General features: G+C 44.4%; 1 protein-coding gene across 2 annotated transcripts in view; it reads left to right on the top strand.

Moving 5' to 3' along the window:
• The first annotated feature begins 18 nt into the window (after positions 1 to 18).
• The window catches only part of dyrk1b (dual-specificity tyrosine-(Y)-phosphorylation regulated kinase 1B), a 32332-nt gene continuing 17314 nt past the window's right edge, over positions 19 to 15036 (top strand). Inside the window, exon 1 of one of the 2 annotated variants that reach the window (XM_011605153.2) lies at positions 19 to 673. Coding sequence is in view for 1 of the 2 variants with exons in the window: in XM_003965733.3 (XP_003965782.2) it covers positions 14505 to 14604 (100 nt within the window). In the remaining variant the exon portion in view is untranslated. Of the gene's footprint in view, positions 674 to 12769; positions 14605 to 15036 lie in introns of those variants that run through there. The other variant, XM_003965733.3, reaches the window with a different exon arrangement.

Here is a 15036-nt window from a genome sequence, read left to right as displayed (position 1 = left end):
CTGACTCGCCTGGAGTCGGGAGCGCGCCCGGGATGCATCCCCCTCTCATTTTACCGATATAACCATCACTGGGAATGGCCGGCATTCCGAGCCCTGCCAGTGCCTGTACAAATACAAGTCGTTTTTCTGCCTGTCTGCCTGCCATGTCCAGCAGCCCAGTCAGCGGTCTTCCCCGCACAGCAGCCTGCGTTTGGACGGTCTTCATCCAAATCTCGATGGCATTTTATTAGACAGCGAGCCGTTAGCAAATGGCTAACCAGCGATTAGCGTCTAGCCTTTAAATTTTCAGTCCGAGGGGAATATTGGGAATCACCTGTGCCAAGATGGTCTTCTGTGTGCCAGATATATAATCAGAACTAAGACAGCGCTTGGTGGAGAGAAGAAAGGCGCCGAAGAGGTGGTCGGAGCGGCGGGCTGCCCACCTACCCGTAGGTTAGCCGTCCTCCCCTGGCAGCCCCCGTCCTGCTCTCACCTTCGGAGGAAATAACATATTGACTGGAGACTAATCTCGTCGGAATTTTATCGCCCAACGGTCCTACTACATACTTGGATTTTTTTTTGGCTGTAGGAGAAGGAAGATATACCCAGGGGAGGGGGCTCGGTTCCTGTGGACGTAGGGAGAAGGTTCCGAACATGGCTGCTGCGGGGAACTCGGTTCGACGCACCGCCTGAGGTAAGGCTCGGTCGGTCCACATTGTGCTGGTCATGTATGAAGGCAGAGCAACGGTGGTCGGGACTGAATTTAAATGCCAGTCCTGGGATCGTGCGTGCTGATGCACCCCCAGAACGCGGCGTTGCCCCTTCGCGCACCAAACCGGCCTCTCGTCAATTATTCTAAGCGGTTTCTTAACGGATGCGACATATAGGTTAATCTGGGCGATATCCACACTGACAATAGCTCGACAGTTGCATGACCATCGTCTGAGAGGCTCGTTACCGGGTCCCGGTGTTGCCCGTCATCGCGGCAGCACCGTCCTGAAGTATAGCTGCCATGTATGGCTCAGGCTGCATCTGCACATACACATACTGTAGGAGGAACCATAGGGTGATCGACGTGTCGCCGTCCACCCGAGCTCATCTGCAAAGGCACTGTGACCTGGACGTTGTCGCGCCACAGCGACAGAAATGTGGAAGCGTGCCGGCGGACGAGCCCGGAGGATGAATGGGCGTGTTGCTGTATGGTCCACATCGGCTGCAGCCTTTCTCCGTGCACCTGTAGGTGACACCATGGCAGAAGCATGAACACACTGGTCCCGCAGCCCTGCACGATCTTAACATCAGCCATTACCTCGGCGTCATCCCCGGCCTTTACCCTGCCCTAGAGCACAGGGACACGCACGGGTACCGGCTTCCTCGGTGCTGCTGAAGAATCCTGACCTGGCAGCCGCAATCCCCCTATATGTTTGGTTCTAAAAGACGCATTTTTACAGACAAGTCTGTGCATGACAAGTCTGTGCATGCATGGGCCTATATATATATATATATATATATGCGCACACACACACACACACACACACACACACACACACAGCATTGCGGCAATTTCAAAGAAACAGAGCACAGGGCTCCATGGCATCCAAGCCCCAAGACGTGGCTTCATTTAAAGACTGAGTTTCGTCTGCGGTGCACCTTCTAACGTGGAGGGGCAGGAGACAAGATCGAGAACTCGCCATGTAGAGATGCAGATATAGCGGGGAGAGATACTTGCATGGCAGTTTTCTTTTCAGACTCGCAGCCGAGGACATGAGGAGGATGATAAAGAAGGAAGTTTGTGTTAAAGCAGGCGACATGAAAGTGAGGGATGCAGGCAAACATCAGAATGCCTTTGCTGCATTGATTGGGGCTTGCTGACGCCACCTGCTGGACAATGTTGGTATCAGCGCTGCCCTTCAATCAACACTCACGGTGGAACATGCAGAGTTCGCCCATTGCCACACAGGTTTTGCAGATGGTTTTATGTGGTCAAAAACCAAAACCAAGACCAGTAGGACTTACCTTTGCTTTAGGCCTAATATCATTACACCATGATTAGATGGGATATAGGAGTTTGTATAGTTTACGTGCCTATAAACTGTCTTTATAGAGCTCTATTTGCTTTCAATTGCATTTTCAGAACAGAATTCCAAATACTTAGCTTATAATATTTAGATAAACATTAAAACATTGTCTTCTCACTCCTAACCCATGCTAATCTAATACAGTCACAGTTAGAGGAATTCAAGTTAAAAAATAATGATTTCATGGTTGTGATTAAAACTACATGTATGAACAAAAGAGCTTTTGCTATTGTATTGGGTGTGGTGGGAATGTTTGACCAGTGATGGTAGATCCAAACACTCGTACTTTCAGAGGTTTAATGCTTAATGTCACACTTTGACAGCTAATGTCTGTTTTCCAAGCAGGCACACCGTATCCTGATGAAGAGCCTGTATATTGAATCGATGTTCCACAGATGCACTGTGGAAAACATGTCGTGTATGAAAACTGAAGGTTTTGGACACGAATGGGAGTGTTTACAATGTGCAGTCTTGCCGTGTTTATTTCTAATCATAAAAACACTGTTTTTGTCAAGTGATGAAGTTGCATTTTAACTTTTCTCTCATTTCAGCAAACAGAATATTGGAAATGTAATTGGACGGGCGGTATTTTTATTTGCTGTGCACTATACTCAAAGAATTCAAATATCGAGGACTTTTAGTCATGTTTAGCTACTCTACATGTGTCGGGTCGACCCTATCGTAGATGTCTGCGGGGCTTTCCAGAGAAGCGTAGATGTCTCCACACCAACCTGTTGGCCAGCATCCAACAGCAAATGCTGTTTAGGACAGTCAGAAGGTGTTATTCTCTACACCAACACCATTTAACTGGCTCAATCAATCAATCAATCAATCAATCAATCAATCAATCAATGTTATAGCATCTGTTACAATCATAATTGTTTCTAGGCCCTTTCCAGAATCCCAGGGCCTGACCCCCAACAAGCAGCAGTGGCAGGAAAAGCTCCCCTTTAACAGGAAGAAACCTTGAGCAGGACCAGGCTCATGTACGGGGGCCCTCCTGCTGATGGGGGGGGGGGGGGGGGTAGAGGGAGAGGAGAGAATAGGCAGAGATCATGGAAATACATTATTGGTATACATATAATTTCATTCATTCATTCATTCATTCTGCCTGCCTGCCTGCCTGCCTGTCTGTCTGTCTGTCTGTCTGTCTGTCTGTCTGTCTGTCTGTCTGTCTGTCTGTCTGTCTCCTTCCTCCCCTCATATCCTATCTGCCTGTCTGTCTCCTTCCTCCCCTCATCCTGTCTGTCTGTCTCCTTCCTTCCTTTACATCCTATTTGCCTGTCTGTCTCCTTCCTTCCCTCATCCTGTCTGTCTGTCTGTCTCCTTCCTTACCTCACATCCTGTCTGTCTGTCTCCTTCCTCCCCTCATATCCTATCTGCCTGTCTGTCTCCTTCCTTCCTTCACATCCTATCTGCCTGTCTGTCTCCTTCCTCCCCTCATCCTGTCTGTCTGTCTCCTTCCTTCCTTCACATCCTATCTGCCTGTCTGTCTCCTTCCTCCCCTCATCCTGTCTGTCTCTCTTCTTCCTTCCCTCACATTCTGTCTTTGTGTCTCCTCCCCCCTTATATCCTGTCTGTTTGTGTCCTTCCTCCCCTCATGAACCTGTCTTTGTGTCTCCTTCCCCCCTTATATCCAGGCTGTTTGTGTCCTTCCTCTCTTGAACAACTGACATACTACCAAAATAACCAAACCAAATTAAGGTGACATTATAGCCCCGTTCTCATCAACAGTAGGAGGAAGAATGAACCTTTTCTTATTTATGATATCAATGCTATCCCATAACCTATTTTGACACTTTGATGCCAGCTTCCCAGTCAGTTTGGGACTGATCAATCAATGAAACAACATTGGAATGCCAGGTTAGAATATACTGTTAATATCAATTGTTCTTAGCATAAGAGAATCCTAATATTCCTCCAGGACAAACAGTGGTGGGGAAAAAACCCTGGGTCAACAAGAGTCTGAACTCTGAAATAATTAGTTTATTTACTAATAGCAAATGGTCTACAGTGGAATTACTACAGTGAAGTTAAGTAATGTGTCTTTAATGTGTAATGTGTGATTAATGACCCTAACCAAGGTAGGTGTCTGCTCAGAGAGGGGTCATGGCCCAGAGGCCTCCTGCCTTTGTGTCTCTATTAACAGAAGGCAGACCAAAAATCCTGAAATCACTGTTTGTATGAATGAAAAGGGTCTTAAGAATTTATAGACAACTTATTGATACACTGTGGCTAAGTATTTATTTAAAATAGTTCGGGGCCAGCACCCCATGACCACAAACACACAGGGGCCAAGACAGGGCCAGTGTTACCAAATGAACCGTATATATAGGACTCCAGCCGACAGGGCATTAACATCTGCTGACAGAACTTCATATTTGTCATATTTGTTCACAGCAACGTTTTGCTGTTAACCTCTATTGTGTGAGATATTTCATCTTTTTGAACGGCTTCTCTAAATGGCAGCAAGGCAGTTGTTCAGGTTAACTCATCGTTGCCAAGAGGGATTGGGTTGAACTCAGTAGGTCCGTTTGGATCTGGAGAGGCTGGAAGTGAGCGTTTAGACGACCACTGACCTTATTGCACTCCTGTAGCATGTTAACATGGAATACTGGGAATGTATGGGAATTCTCAGTCAAACAATATGGTACTGCCAATTAGGAACTATGATGTATGTCACAGTTTATTTCAGGTTTATGCTGCTGAGACAAACTGCACATGCGTGGAAACGTTAATCAAGGTGTTAATCATTTTTGTGGAGTTCATTGAGGTTTGTGGGCATTTGTTTATTGTCCATCTTTAGGGGAAATTATTGTGCTGTAGTTTTACCATGTGAAGACAGGATGGATGCTTACCTTGTTAATTCTAATAAAAGCATTAAGAATCTATTTAGCTTATTAACATGGCTTCTGCAGGTTGACTTTTATTGAATGAAGAAAGTTGCACTTTATTTTTCAACTGTTAGTTTGCAATGAAATGCTACCACCCTGTGTAACTTGTGTAATAAACTTTAGTTTGAATGATGTACAGTATATTACACTGTTAATTATATACAGTATCCGTCCACTCATGAAGAAACTCTTCTGCCAGCTTTGCTTGCGCCACAGTTCGACTGTATGTGTGTGATCAACAGGATCGAAATGGTTCGGTCCAGTCCTCCATTAGTGTGTTCACCTGCAGGAAGCTGCGGGTTTGAGATGACTTGTCTTGAGAGTGCTGGCAGAGTAGCTGTGTATTTGGGGCAGGTAGCAGAGGAACATGTCACAAGCTGTAATAGATGATGGTAGTGCAAATGAGGAAAGAGTTGAAACTCACATATTACTCTGTGTGTGTGTGTGTGTGTGTGTGTGTGTGTGTGAGAGAGAGAGAGAGACATTTAGTGACATTGTGTGGTCTGGTATTGTGGTCTCTAGTTTATTTGTTATCAGTTCCTTAATAAGGCTGATTTCTGTCTGCTCCCTCTGTCTGGATGAGTGTGTGAAGCGTGGAGAAGCCACACCCTGGGTAGAATCCTCAGAGCAGGGCCTCATTCAGCAGAGGGAAGCAGTGAAATGCATAAAAGAGGCTCCTGTACCACTGAATCAAACAAGCTTCTGACTATCCTGACATCAAGATTATGGTATTAGGCTGCTGCACAGTTGAGTTGATTCCATCTAATGTGTATTTAAGATGTAAATATTCAGATGAGCATAATGATCCTATTTGTCTTTACAACATAATATAACCAGAGGTGCTGTACAAATATGGCATTTGTCCTGTTTTTGTTTTTAGTTGGATGTTTTTAGTGCTCCTGTTGTGAAGTGACTGATTATGCTACCGTTTAGGCTGGTTATTTGACGTGCATGTGGATATACTACGTGCTCCTACGTGCTCCATACTACCAGTATGTCAGATTTACAGGATGCAAGAGAGTATAACTTCTCAAACCAGCCGTACAACTGGTTTAAAACAAAACATCTGGTATGATGGTGTAAATGGTGTGACTGCCCTTGAAGACAGTGGTTGCGTCACATCTAACAATTTCTGCTGTGAATTTAAAAAAAAACCCTAATTAATTAGGTTCATAGAGTGAATACAGAACATACTTATGTTGTGTCTTCTCTTAACTGCTGCTTTGTCCTTATTTTGGTGGTGTAGGGTACTGGAGCCTGTCCCAGTGGTCACCCAGTGACAGGAAACTATCACCATGGAAGGTCACCAGTCCATCGCAGGACTGACCACTAACACACTCACCTCTAGTGGAATTTAGAATGTCCAAAGAAAACAGTGTGCATGACTTTGATTCCATGTAGGCATTGGGAGAAGATCCTGTCAGAAGAAACCACCAGTGCTGGTCAGAGCCCAGTTGAACGACCGGTTCCTTTGAATTTATAAAAGATATTGTATGACCTCATGTGTCAAAACGTAAACCTGCATTAATCAGAGGCCAGTCACCAGGTTTTTAGCATAGTTGAGCTAGCATATGCAGTCATCAGTGACAGTGTTTTTAATGGTTGACGTTAGCAGCTCTCACCTCTACAACTCTTATCAATTTGTTGCATCAAGTTGTTAGTAAAGAGGCTAAAGTTGAATGCTTTAATTTGGTTCTCTGTGTCTGAAGCCTTTGTGAAGATGGTTCCATTCCATAGAACTGATGATGGATGTTTGCATACTGGTCTAATAATCTCTCGAGATGTTTCTGTCCATAATAAAGTGTCACCTTTCCCAGCACCTCAGACAGAGAGCTGGTAAAGTTTGGAAATAAATCTTATAACTCAATAAATTCTGAGCTATTGCTGTAGGTGTTTTGAGGTCCCAAATGAAGGCCACCGTGCACGGTTGAAGATATGGCTTGAGTGATGAGACATGAACATTCTGTGCCTTTCCAAGAATTCTGGCTGGGACGCTCTTTGCATTTAAAAAAAAGTGTTCCTGTTAGTTTACTGGAGTTGGGCAAAACAGCACCAGGAGTCCCCCCAAACCCTAATTTTCATAGTTCATTAACATTTACTAAATAATTGTTGGACAGGCCCTCCACTGCACAGGCTCAACATGTTCCAAGGTGATACATTTTTCCACGTCACCGCTTTTTCTGCAGGTGCAACCCAAAGATCTCATACTGTCCATACTGATTTTTTTTTTACATTAGTAAAAACACAAACACATCAGCTGAAGCAAACTGAAAAAGCACCAAAACCTGCATTTACAATCCGTCAAGACAAAGGTGACAAAAGAGGAACAAAATGGCTGGAAACGGGAACTGATCTTATATGTGCACAGTACAGTATATGCCAGTTGTAGAGGTACTGAAGGATGTGTCTGAACCTGACCTGATACGGCAGAGGCTCAGTCAGCTGTTGGACCACAGCTTTTGTCCTGGTTCTGTGCAGACACCTCTGAGCGTCATCTTTGTCTCATTTATAGTTTCCCAGCGCTTCAGCGTCCTTTATATTTTCTTTAACTGCTGATGAACTACAACTACAATCATCCAGGACAGATTCACCATAAGCTTCCTGTTATTGTGCCGTGTAGAAACATACACTGTCAAACATGAACCCTAGAAGCAGAAGTTTTGGTCACAAATGCAGTTGGTTACTAGCGTAACTGTGCATATAAACCCACCCTCTCACCATCCCTTAAGCTGGGCCTTCACCATTGCTAGGATGCTGATTTGTATAAAGGCTGGTTCCTCAGTGCTGGGTCGAGAACCTCACTCACTCACTCACTCACTCACTCACTCACTCACTCACAGAACCTCAGGACACTTCAACAGATTAGCCTACAGGATTCTTTGCACAGTGTTTTCACTTCTGTATCCCAGTCTTAGATTTTTATACTTTATTAGTGACTTGGGTGTTTTATGTACCATATTTATTTTTCTCGGTTTTTTTTGGTTATTCTGCTGTAAACTGATGCAAACACTTGACACTAAGATGAAGTCAGAGATCCCAGCGAGAGAGAAGGTAAACATGGCTATCTATCCTGTATAAATGAAGTAAGAAGACCACTCTCTGAAGTCTGGGATGGGAACTGAAGCGCCAGAATCAGCTGGTTAGCTGATCTTAAATTACTTTTTTGTCTAGTTGTTTGATTTGAGAACAAGAGCATCAACATTGATTTCAAGCGGAGAACGGAGACAGTTGCAGTGAAATCAGATATCTTTCTCAGTGGATAAGATGTGTGTAGCTAATTTAAATGCCACTTTTGCCTCTTATTGGATGTAGCTCTTTCTCTTGCTTTGCCCCGCTCCCTCCGTCTTGCTCTCTATATGTGTGCTGTTAATTTGGAAGGGGGCAGTTGCATATGTCCCCTCCACCTGTCCTTACTGGGACTTACTATTTCTGGGTTTCACTGAATGTGACTGTGTCTTGCCTGGCAACAGTGCCTGTCTATGTATGCTCTGTGTGTGTGTGTGTGTGTGTGCGTATGTGCACTGCCCTTTGCCTGTGTGTGTTATTGTTGACTATCGCTGGACTAAAGCTGTATATACTCATGCGCAACACCAAGCGTTGAACTTGAAGCATTTTACTAAGCAGTGATGACAGTTTAGACGTATGGAATGTAGCATATTAGTCTGATTATTTATTAAACGCTGTTGCTGGATAACCTAATTTCAGTTTTCTGTCAGGTTCGTTTTTATTTTGTCCGTATTCAGACTAATTCAGATTCAGTGAGCACTGATAGATAATAAATGAAGAAATGAGTCAGACTCACTCACACTGAATAAAAGATAACTTATGGTGGATCCCCCTTAAATACACTCATTAAAGTTCACTTTTTACAACCTAACAAATTTAATGTACTCCCCTACTCCGGAGCCTTTTTATCAAGTGGACTTTTATCAGAATACGTCTGTAAAAGCATCTATGATTTCATTTGTTACATCTTAGAGTAAAACCTTGATTTGGCCTATGGTATCTTCAAAAGACCTGAAACATTTATTCCCACCGGCGCATGATGTTACACAGCCAGGCAGAGGTTTAGAAATAAGATAGATCAGAACCAACCAATCGGATTATGCTAGTCTGACATCTGGGGTACTGGTATTTCTTCATTTCTGCAGAATGGACGGCCATAAAAGCCAAACTCGAGCCTCATTTGCACGGGGTACCTGTTACCTGGGGACCTGAATTATTTTTAGAAATGCCAATGTCATCTAATGGTTATCCTGTATGAATATTGGTCTGTGGTCTATATAAAAGATGTCACATTTAAGGTTTTCACACATCCGTGCTGTTGCTACCATTTATTATTATTATTTTGGATACTGAACTGTTCTCACTGTAATATATACCATTAATGTCTGTGTTACCTTTGTGCTTGCACGCTAAACACTGAAGTAACATTTTGCGTGTTTTTTAGCTTTTTAACCTTTCCAACCTCTGCGCTGTTCATCCAGGACATCATATAGAACCAGGGTGCGGAGCCGAGGTGATCCAAAGGGGTCCGTGATTGGTGCCGTCCCCTCGTCTGGTTTGCTAATGCCCTGCTCCTCGCGCTCAGCCTTCGTAATGTTTTGTTGATTTACGTGAAACTAACCTTGAGGTTGAGGTTAGTTTAAGAGTTAGTCAACAGCTGGGGCGCCTCATTCCCACTCAGGCTAGAACGAAACAGATGCAGAGATTTTAAAAGGGCGTAGTTTAAAAGTTGCCTCCCAGTAGACAGCCCGCACGACCATAGCCAATGTTTTAACAGGGTAGATCTTATTTCCTGCCACTTTTCCATGTCACAGCATTGTGGAAATGTGAGATCTGTAAACTAGTGTTTGTGCATTAAACAGTAGGCTGTGTTACCTTTGGTAACTCTTTAAATGATTAGTTTCTTAAATATTGTCACAATGTTGCCTATGTCCATATTTTGGCATTGTCCTTCAGTTGACACAAAGTTGTGCACGATTTCCTCCTAACACAACACTGAATTCATCATGTTGCTGTTTTAACCTATTAATGAATTCTCACTAAACATAACTGCATCTATCCCGGCAGCAGTTATGTGGGAAATAGTTTCTTATGGTGACATTGATGTATTTTCCAGACAATGGTCCATATAATTTACCAGAAACATACGCCACGTGTCTGGTTTGGTACGAGGACGTTATTGTTCCAAGACTTTTCCCCTGCTGTTCGGTCTTAATGATCGGGATGATAACATTATTTTTAATGCTGCCCCCATACCGACCCAGCAGATTTAAAACGACCAAGACTGAACTGTACCGCTCTGGCCGGGCAGACGTCAGTCATCATTATCTTTATTCAGCAAATCGTGGAAGAACAATCAGATGAAGTGTTACCTTAACAAGCAAGTAAAGGAGGCACAGCCCTTGTTGGGGCCTCTCCTTCAATTGGCATAGTGTTACTTTTTAACATTTTGTAAACACTGGACAGCACATTTCAACAGCAACGTACTGCACGTCAGAGTAAGTTAACAAATAATGTTCTAGCATTTCACAAATCAACAGCACGATCATCATACGGCAGGCTCCTCTCTTCTTATGCATATAGAATAGCACGCATCATTTATGTCGTTTTCCTGTCTCTTTGGCACCACCAAGTGAGAAAGGTATCTCTGAGTGTTAACTGCTTCTCCACTCCTTGCTGAAAGCACCCTGCAGTAGCAGCATGGTAATTCTGGGCTCCAATCTTTCCTCTGCATCATGTTTACCTAGTAACAAGCATCACCAATGGCTGGCCATCCTATTGGTCACTTGAAAACGCACCAGGGACCAATAGCAGAGCTGTTGCCATGGTACGCTGTGTAGTTGCCGGGTGGAATTTTGCTGCAAGGCATGCGAGTCTCTCAGTCTGCCTGCCTCCTTGCGCTGCCTTTGTAATCACCACTGTCTGGTTGTTAATACAGCTAAATGTTACTTAGTACAAGAGCAAAAGTGAAATCTATGACTAGCAATCAGTCACTAATACCACCATTAACATATTAACAGAGGTAGAAAATCTGCAGCAGGAAACAACGAGGTCTCATTTACAGCGTGTAACATTTTTTCAGTAATAATTGCTAGAAATGCCATTTAGCTTGTGCCAAACATCTTTTCTTTGTTCAGTTAGAGGTCAATTATTCAAATATTGTCACCCCCTCCGGACTGTTGCTATATCAGATTTCTAATTCATCCCCAAACGGACTTAAATAGCAACTTTGCTCTTCATTAATGTTACTAATCAGTTATCACATTATAAAACTACAATTCTAACAGTGTTTAGCAGAAACTCTCTGGACTGGAAATCCTCTCCTTTGTTTCCTGGCAGAGTCTCCAACACTATTGATGAAGAGGTGTACAATTCCTGCAGTCTGTATTCCCACCACTAGATGCTAGACTAGAAAAACTAGACCACACGTATACATTAACACCTTAAGAGGGAGAGATTTGCTGCAAAATGGAAAAGCATACAGTCATGAGGCAAAGTGTCGTTTGCATTTCAGTGAGTGATCTCTTATGTTTTACTTTGTTTTTACTACAGAGCGAAGAGATGATGATCCATCATAAAATTGGGCTGATAATTGATCGATAATGCTGCATTAGACTCCAGGGGTCTTGTCACAGCTCCTGGAGTGTAGAAACAGAGAGGAGAAGGTCATATGGCTGAATTTACTAATCATTCTCTCAACGCTTTTGTAAAATGAGTGTTTAAACGTAGCATTTGCAGAAACATTGACAGTAAAAACACTTGGATGTGCACGTGTGGTACATTATTACAACGTGGCCCCGCTTCCAGGCAGGACAGTCTGCACTCATCTGCATTCTACCAACTTTCTGCTCGTGTTTGGTTTACGGGCATCTTTTTGTTTCATAGTTTTTATTTTCTTGATTTGTCCTGCAAGTTTAACTCACTGGGTTATTGTTTCACAGTGTTCATCTTAAACGTTCAGTTCTCAACAACAACAATAATAATAATAATAATAATAATCATGCTGCAGACATGTCAGGGTGCATTTCTCCTGAAGGAGTGGTCAGCTGGTTTATGACTGTGTGTATGCTGATATGCAGCCAGCAGCCGTGTGCCTGATTTAGCAGAAATGCTTGGATAGCAACAGTAACAACTTTTAGCTGTGGCCTGGTCTCTCAGCGGGAGAGCCACTCAGTGGCCATGTGGTTATGGGTGCCTTTGGCCCCCTCTCTTCCCCGCTCCGTGGGTGTCTCTCCTCCCTCTTTCCATTTCTACCTGACATCTTCAAACTATTTCGGCGTCATTCTTGCCCAGCTCCTTTTGAAGAGACCCAGGGAAACTGAAGCGAGCGCTCCTCCCACTAATCCAACCACTACCGACTGGTAGGCCTTTTTATAGCCAATAGTGTTGCAGCTTCCGCGGCGTTGGGTAGCAACAGAGCCTGCAAAGGGAGCTGCTGAGGGTGGAAGCGCCAGGCTCCAGTACAGAGCTGTAGCGGGGAAACTGTGTCATTGGTCAACCACACACTAGTGTAGCAACACTTTTATATAGATATATAAATATATATATGTGTGTGTGTCTATGTATTTACATATGTTTGTGTATATATATATTTATATAGATAGAGATATATATATATATACTCACGCGCGCGCGCGTGGAGACAGCCACACGTGTGGTGTTACTATAAATGGACAGGACATGAGAGGGAGCGAGAGGTCTGTTTGGAACAGTCTACTGTTTAATGAACGGTTCCAAATGTACAGGTCTCGCTAGGAAGCGGGGCTCCTCCGCGTTAATGGCCGGAGGAGCGCTCGGCTTGAGCTAATTGATGGCGGCCGCTCCGGTTGTGTGACGGCTGCGGGGCTGTGGCACACAGACCGGCTCCGACCCCCACCACGGCGATGTGGTACAGTCCTCGTTGCAGGGTCGGGGCGCCGTGTGGGAGGGGAACACAAATTCCGACTAACGGGGTAACTGGGAAAGGGAACTTGGCGAGAAACACGAGTCGAAGTGGCCTTTGTGAAGGTGTCCATCTTGAAGGAATAACATTTGTCCTTAAACGCTGAGGGGACCGAGCGACGCTTCAGATTAAAGCGAAGATCGGAAAAAGGCGCGTCGCCCGCCAGGCCAGCGGAGACGTCAGCAAACTCAGGAAACTGGCTGGATTTCCTTCATCAGCCCACTTCAGGAGCGTAAAGTTGTTGTCTCCATGCACTTGGCTGGGCTCTGCTTTGAACTGCTGCGATCAGCTGTGACATTGTGTTATTCTCGGATTGATTCACGCTCGGGCTCAACTTCACGGCGGCTTTGAGAAGTCCGCCAGCGGCTCGACCTGCCTCTTAAATACGCGGATCTATTCAACGTGTTTGGCGAATAATCCCAGATATTATATATATAGTTTTTGTACCGGAGGAAAAGACGTTTCCAGCCAAGCTGCAGTGACCCGCCGTCTCCCCGCCTCTAACTTCTGAAACCACCGTACTTTATACCTTGTTAATGTAACTGTTGTGGTGGTCTTCATGTATGGGTCCGATGGTGAAGTCGGCTTTTAAAGGCCCCTCGCCCTGAGGGAGGCCGGCCAACTTTATTCAGTAGGAGCCCAGGGACCACAATTCCAGTGGAATTCTGGCTGAAGGCTCCCTGGCGGTCACTGGAGGACTGTGTGTGACGCTGGATTAATCCACGTGATAGCATCATTCTTCACCCTCCTGCCCTGGCTATTGACAGTCCCCTGGAAAGTGTCCGTAATTGGAGCTATTTTTAGTGTAAGGAATGGGGTAGCAGGTAGCTGGAAACCCAACACCCCACCACCTTCTTTTCTTTCACCCTTTCTGTTACTCTACCTCATTCGGCCCAGCGGGCACTATGCTGGGCAAGCCTGGTTTGGGCAGACTTAACTCTTGGAATCATAGAACAATTCGTTTTTGTTAACAAGGTAATCGCAGGTACGCCGCTGAATTATTACCAGTATATCTCCTCGTACTTTAGGTCTTGACTCCATGGACATTGGTTGAAACTCTTTAATCAGAGTTGCCAACTGTGGGGGAAAAATGGGAGAAATGTCTACGTTGACTAGATGAGCTAGTGTTCTGGAGCGGTACACACCTCCAGCACACCAACGACAGCCAAACTCAGCACAAGAGGCTGATCTGATTAACCAAATATTGTAATCACCCCATGCCTCAGGCACACAGAGAAGCATATAAATGTAGAAAACTAAAGATTATTATATATATTCTGTGTAACATCAGAACACAACGAGTCCTTCAGTTTTTTTTTTTTTTGCTTGTTTTTTTTTACCTCAAAGAGACATGTTTCCCATATAATATGTTGGTTGCCTTAGAAACCACTGGCACAATATAAACAAAGCAGGAGCCAGAGAAGACAGTGCCTTTTGATTGATTTGGATGTAAGCGCTTCAAGTGAAGTCTGGGATTGACACCACCCGAGGACAGTGACCTGCCCCCACGAGGACAGTCACTCGCCCCTACAAGTTCCACCCCTCTGTCAAGTCGTTTGATTGACAGCTCTTCTCCTCTGGATTGAACATTTGCTCAGCATTTCCATGGTGATCACATCATCCGTGGAGGACAAGACTGCGCCCCCTTCTAGGATGGTCCAATCAGAAACCTGGGTCTCCTCTGCCCTGTTGCGCAAAAACAAGAGTCAGTACAAACACAATCTCACACAATTACACCGTTCGAAATCTGTCACCACTTGCTGCCCTGATACTCCGGCAGATCCAGTTGAAGAGCTTATGGTTAAGGGCTCGTGTCTCCTGTCACAACCCTTCTCTTAATTTTGTGTCTTGTTGAATATGCTACACTCTGAAGACCACAGTTTGCTTTCCACTGGCAGAGTGAGGACCTTCTGTCTGATCCTCAATGTCAAAGGGTGCCTGAGGGCTAAGACTTGGTTTTAAGGTTAGAGGTTAGAATTGGGCTTAAGTTAAGGTTGGTGTGAGTTTTAAGCGTGAACTCGTGGTTATGGTCAGTTTAAGGACTTTGGGAGGATATTGTGTCTGTGAAAATGCCTCTAAAGATAAAGAAGTAAAAATGTGGGTTTACTGTGAGACTGTTAGTAAGAGATTATTAGTC

The sequence above is a fragment of the Takifugu rubripes genome, chromosome 7 (genome assembly GCF_901000725.2).
Source record: "Takifugu rubripes chromosome 7, fTakRub1.2, whole genome shotgun sequence".
NCBI classification, from domain to species: Eukaryota; Metazoa; Chordata; class Actinopteri; order Tetraodontiformes; family Tetraodontidae; genus Takifugu; species Takifugu rubripes.
This window is presented reverse-complemented; position numbering and strand designations above follow the sequence as displayed.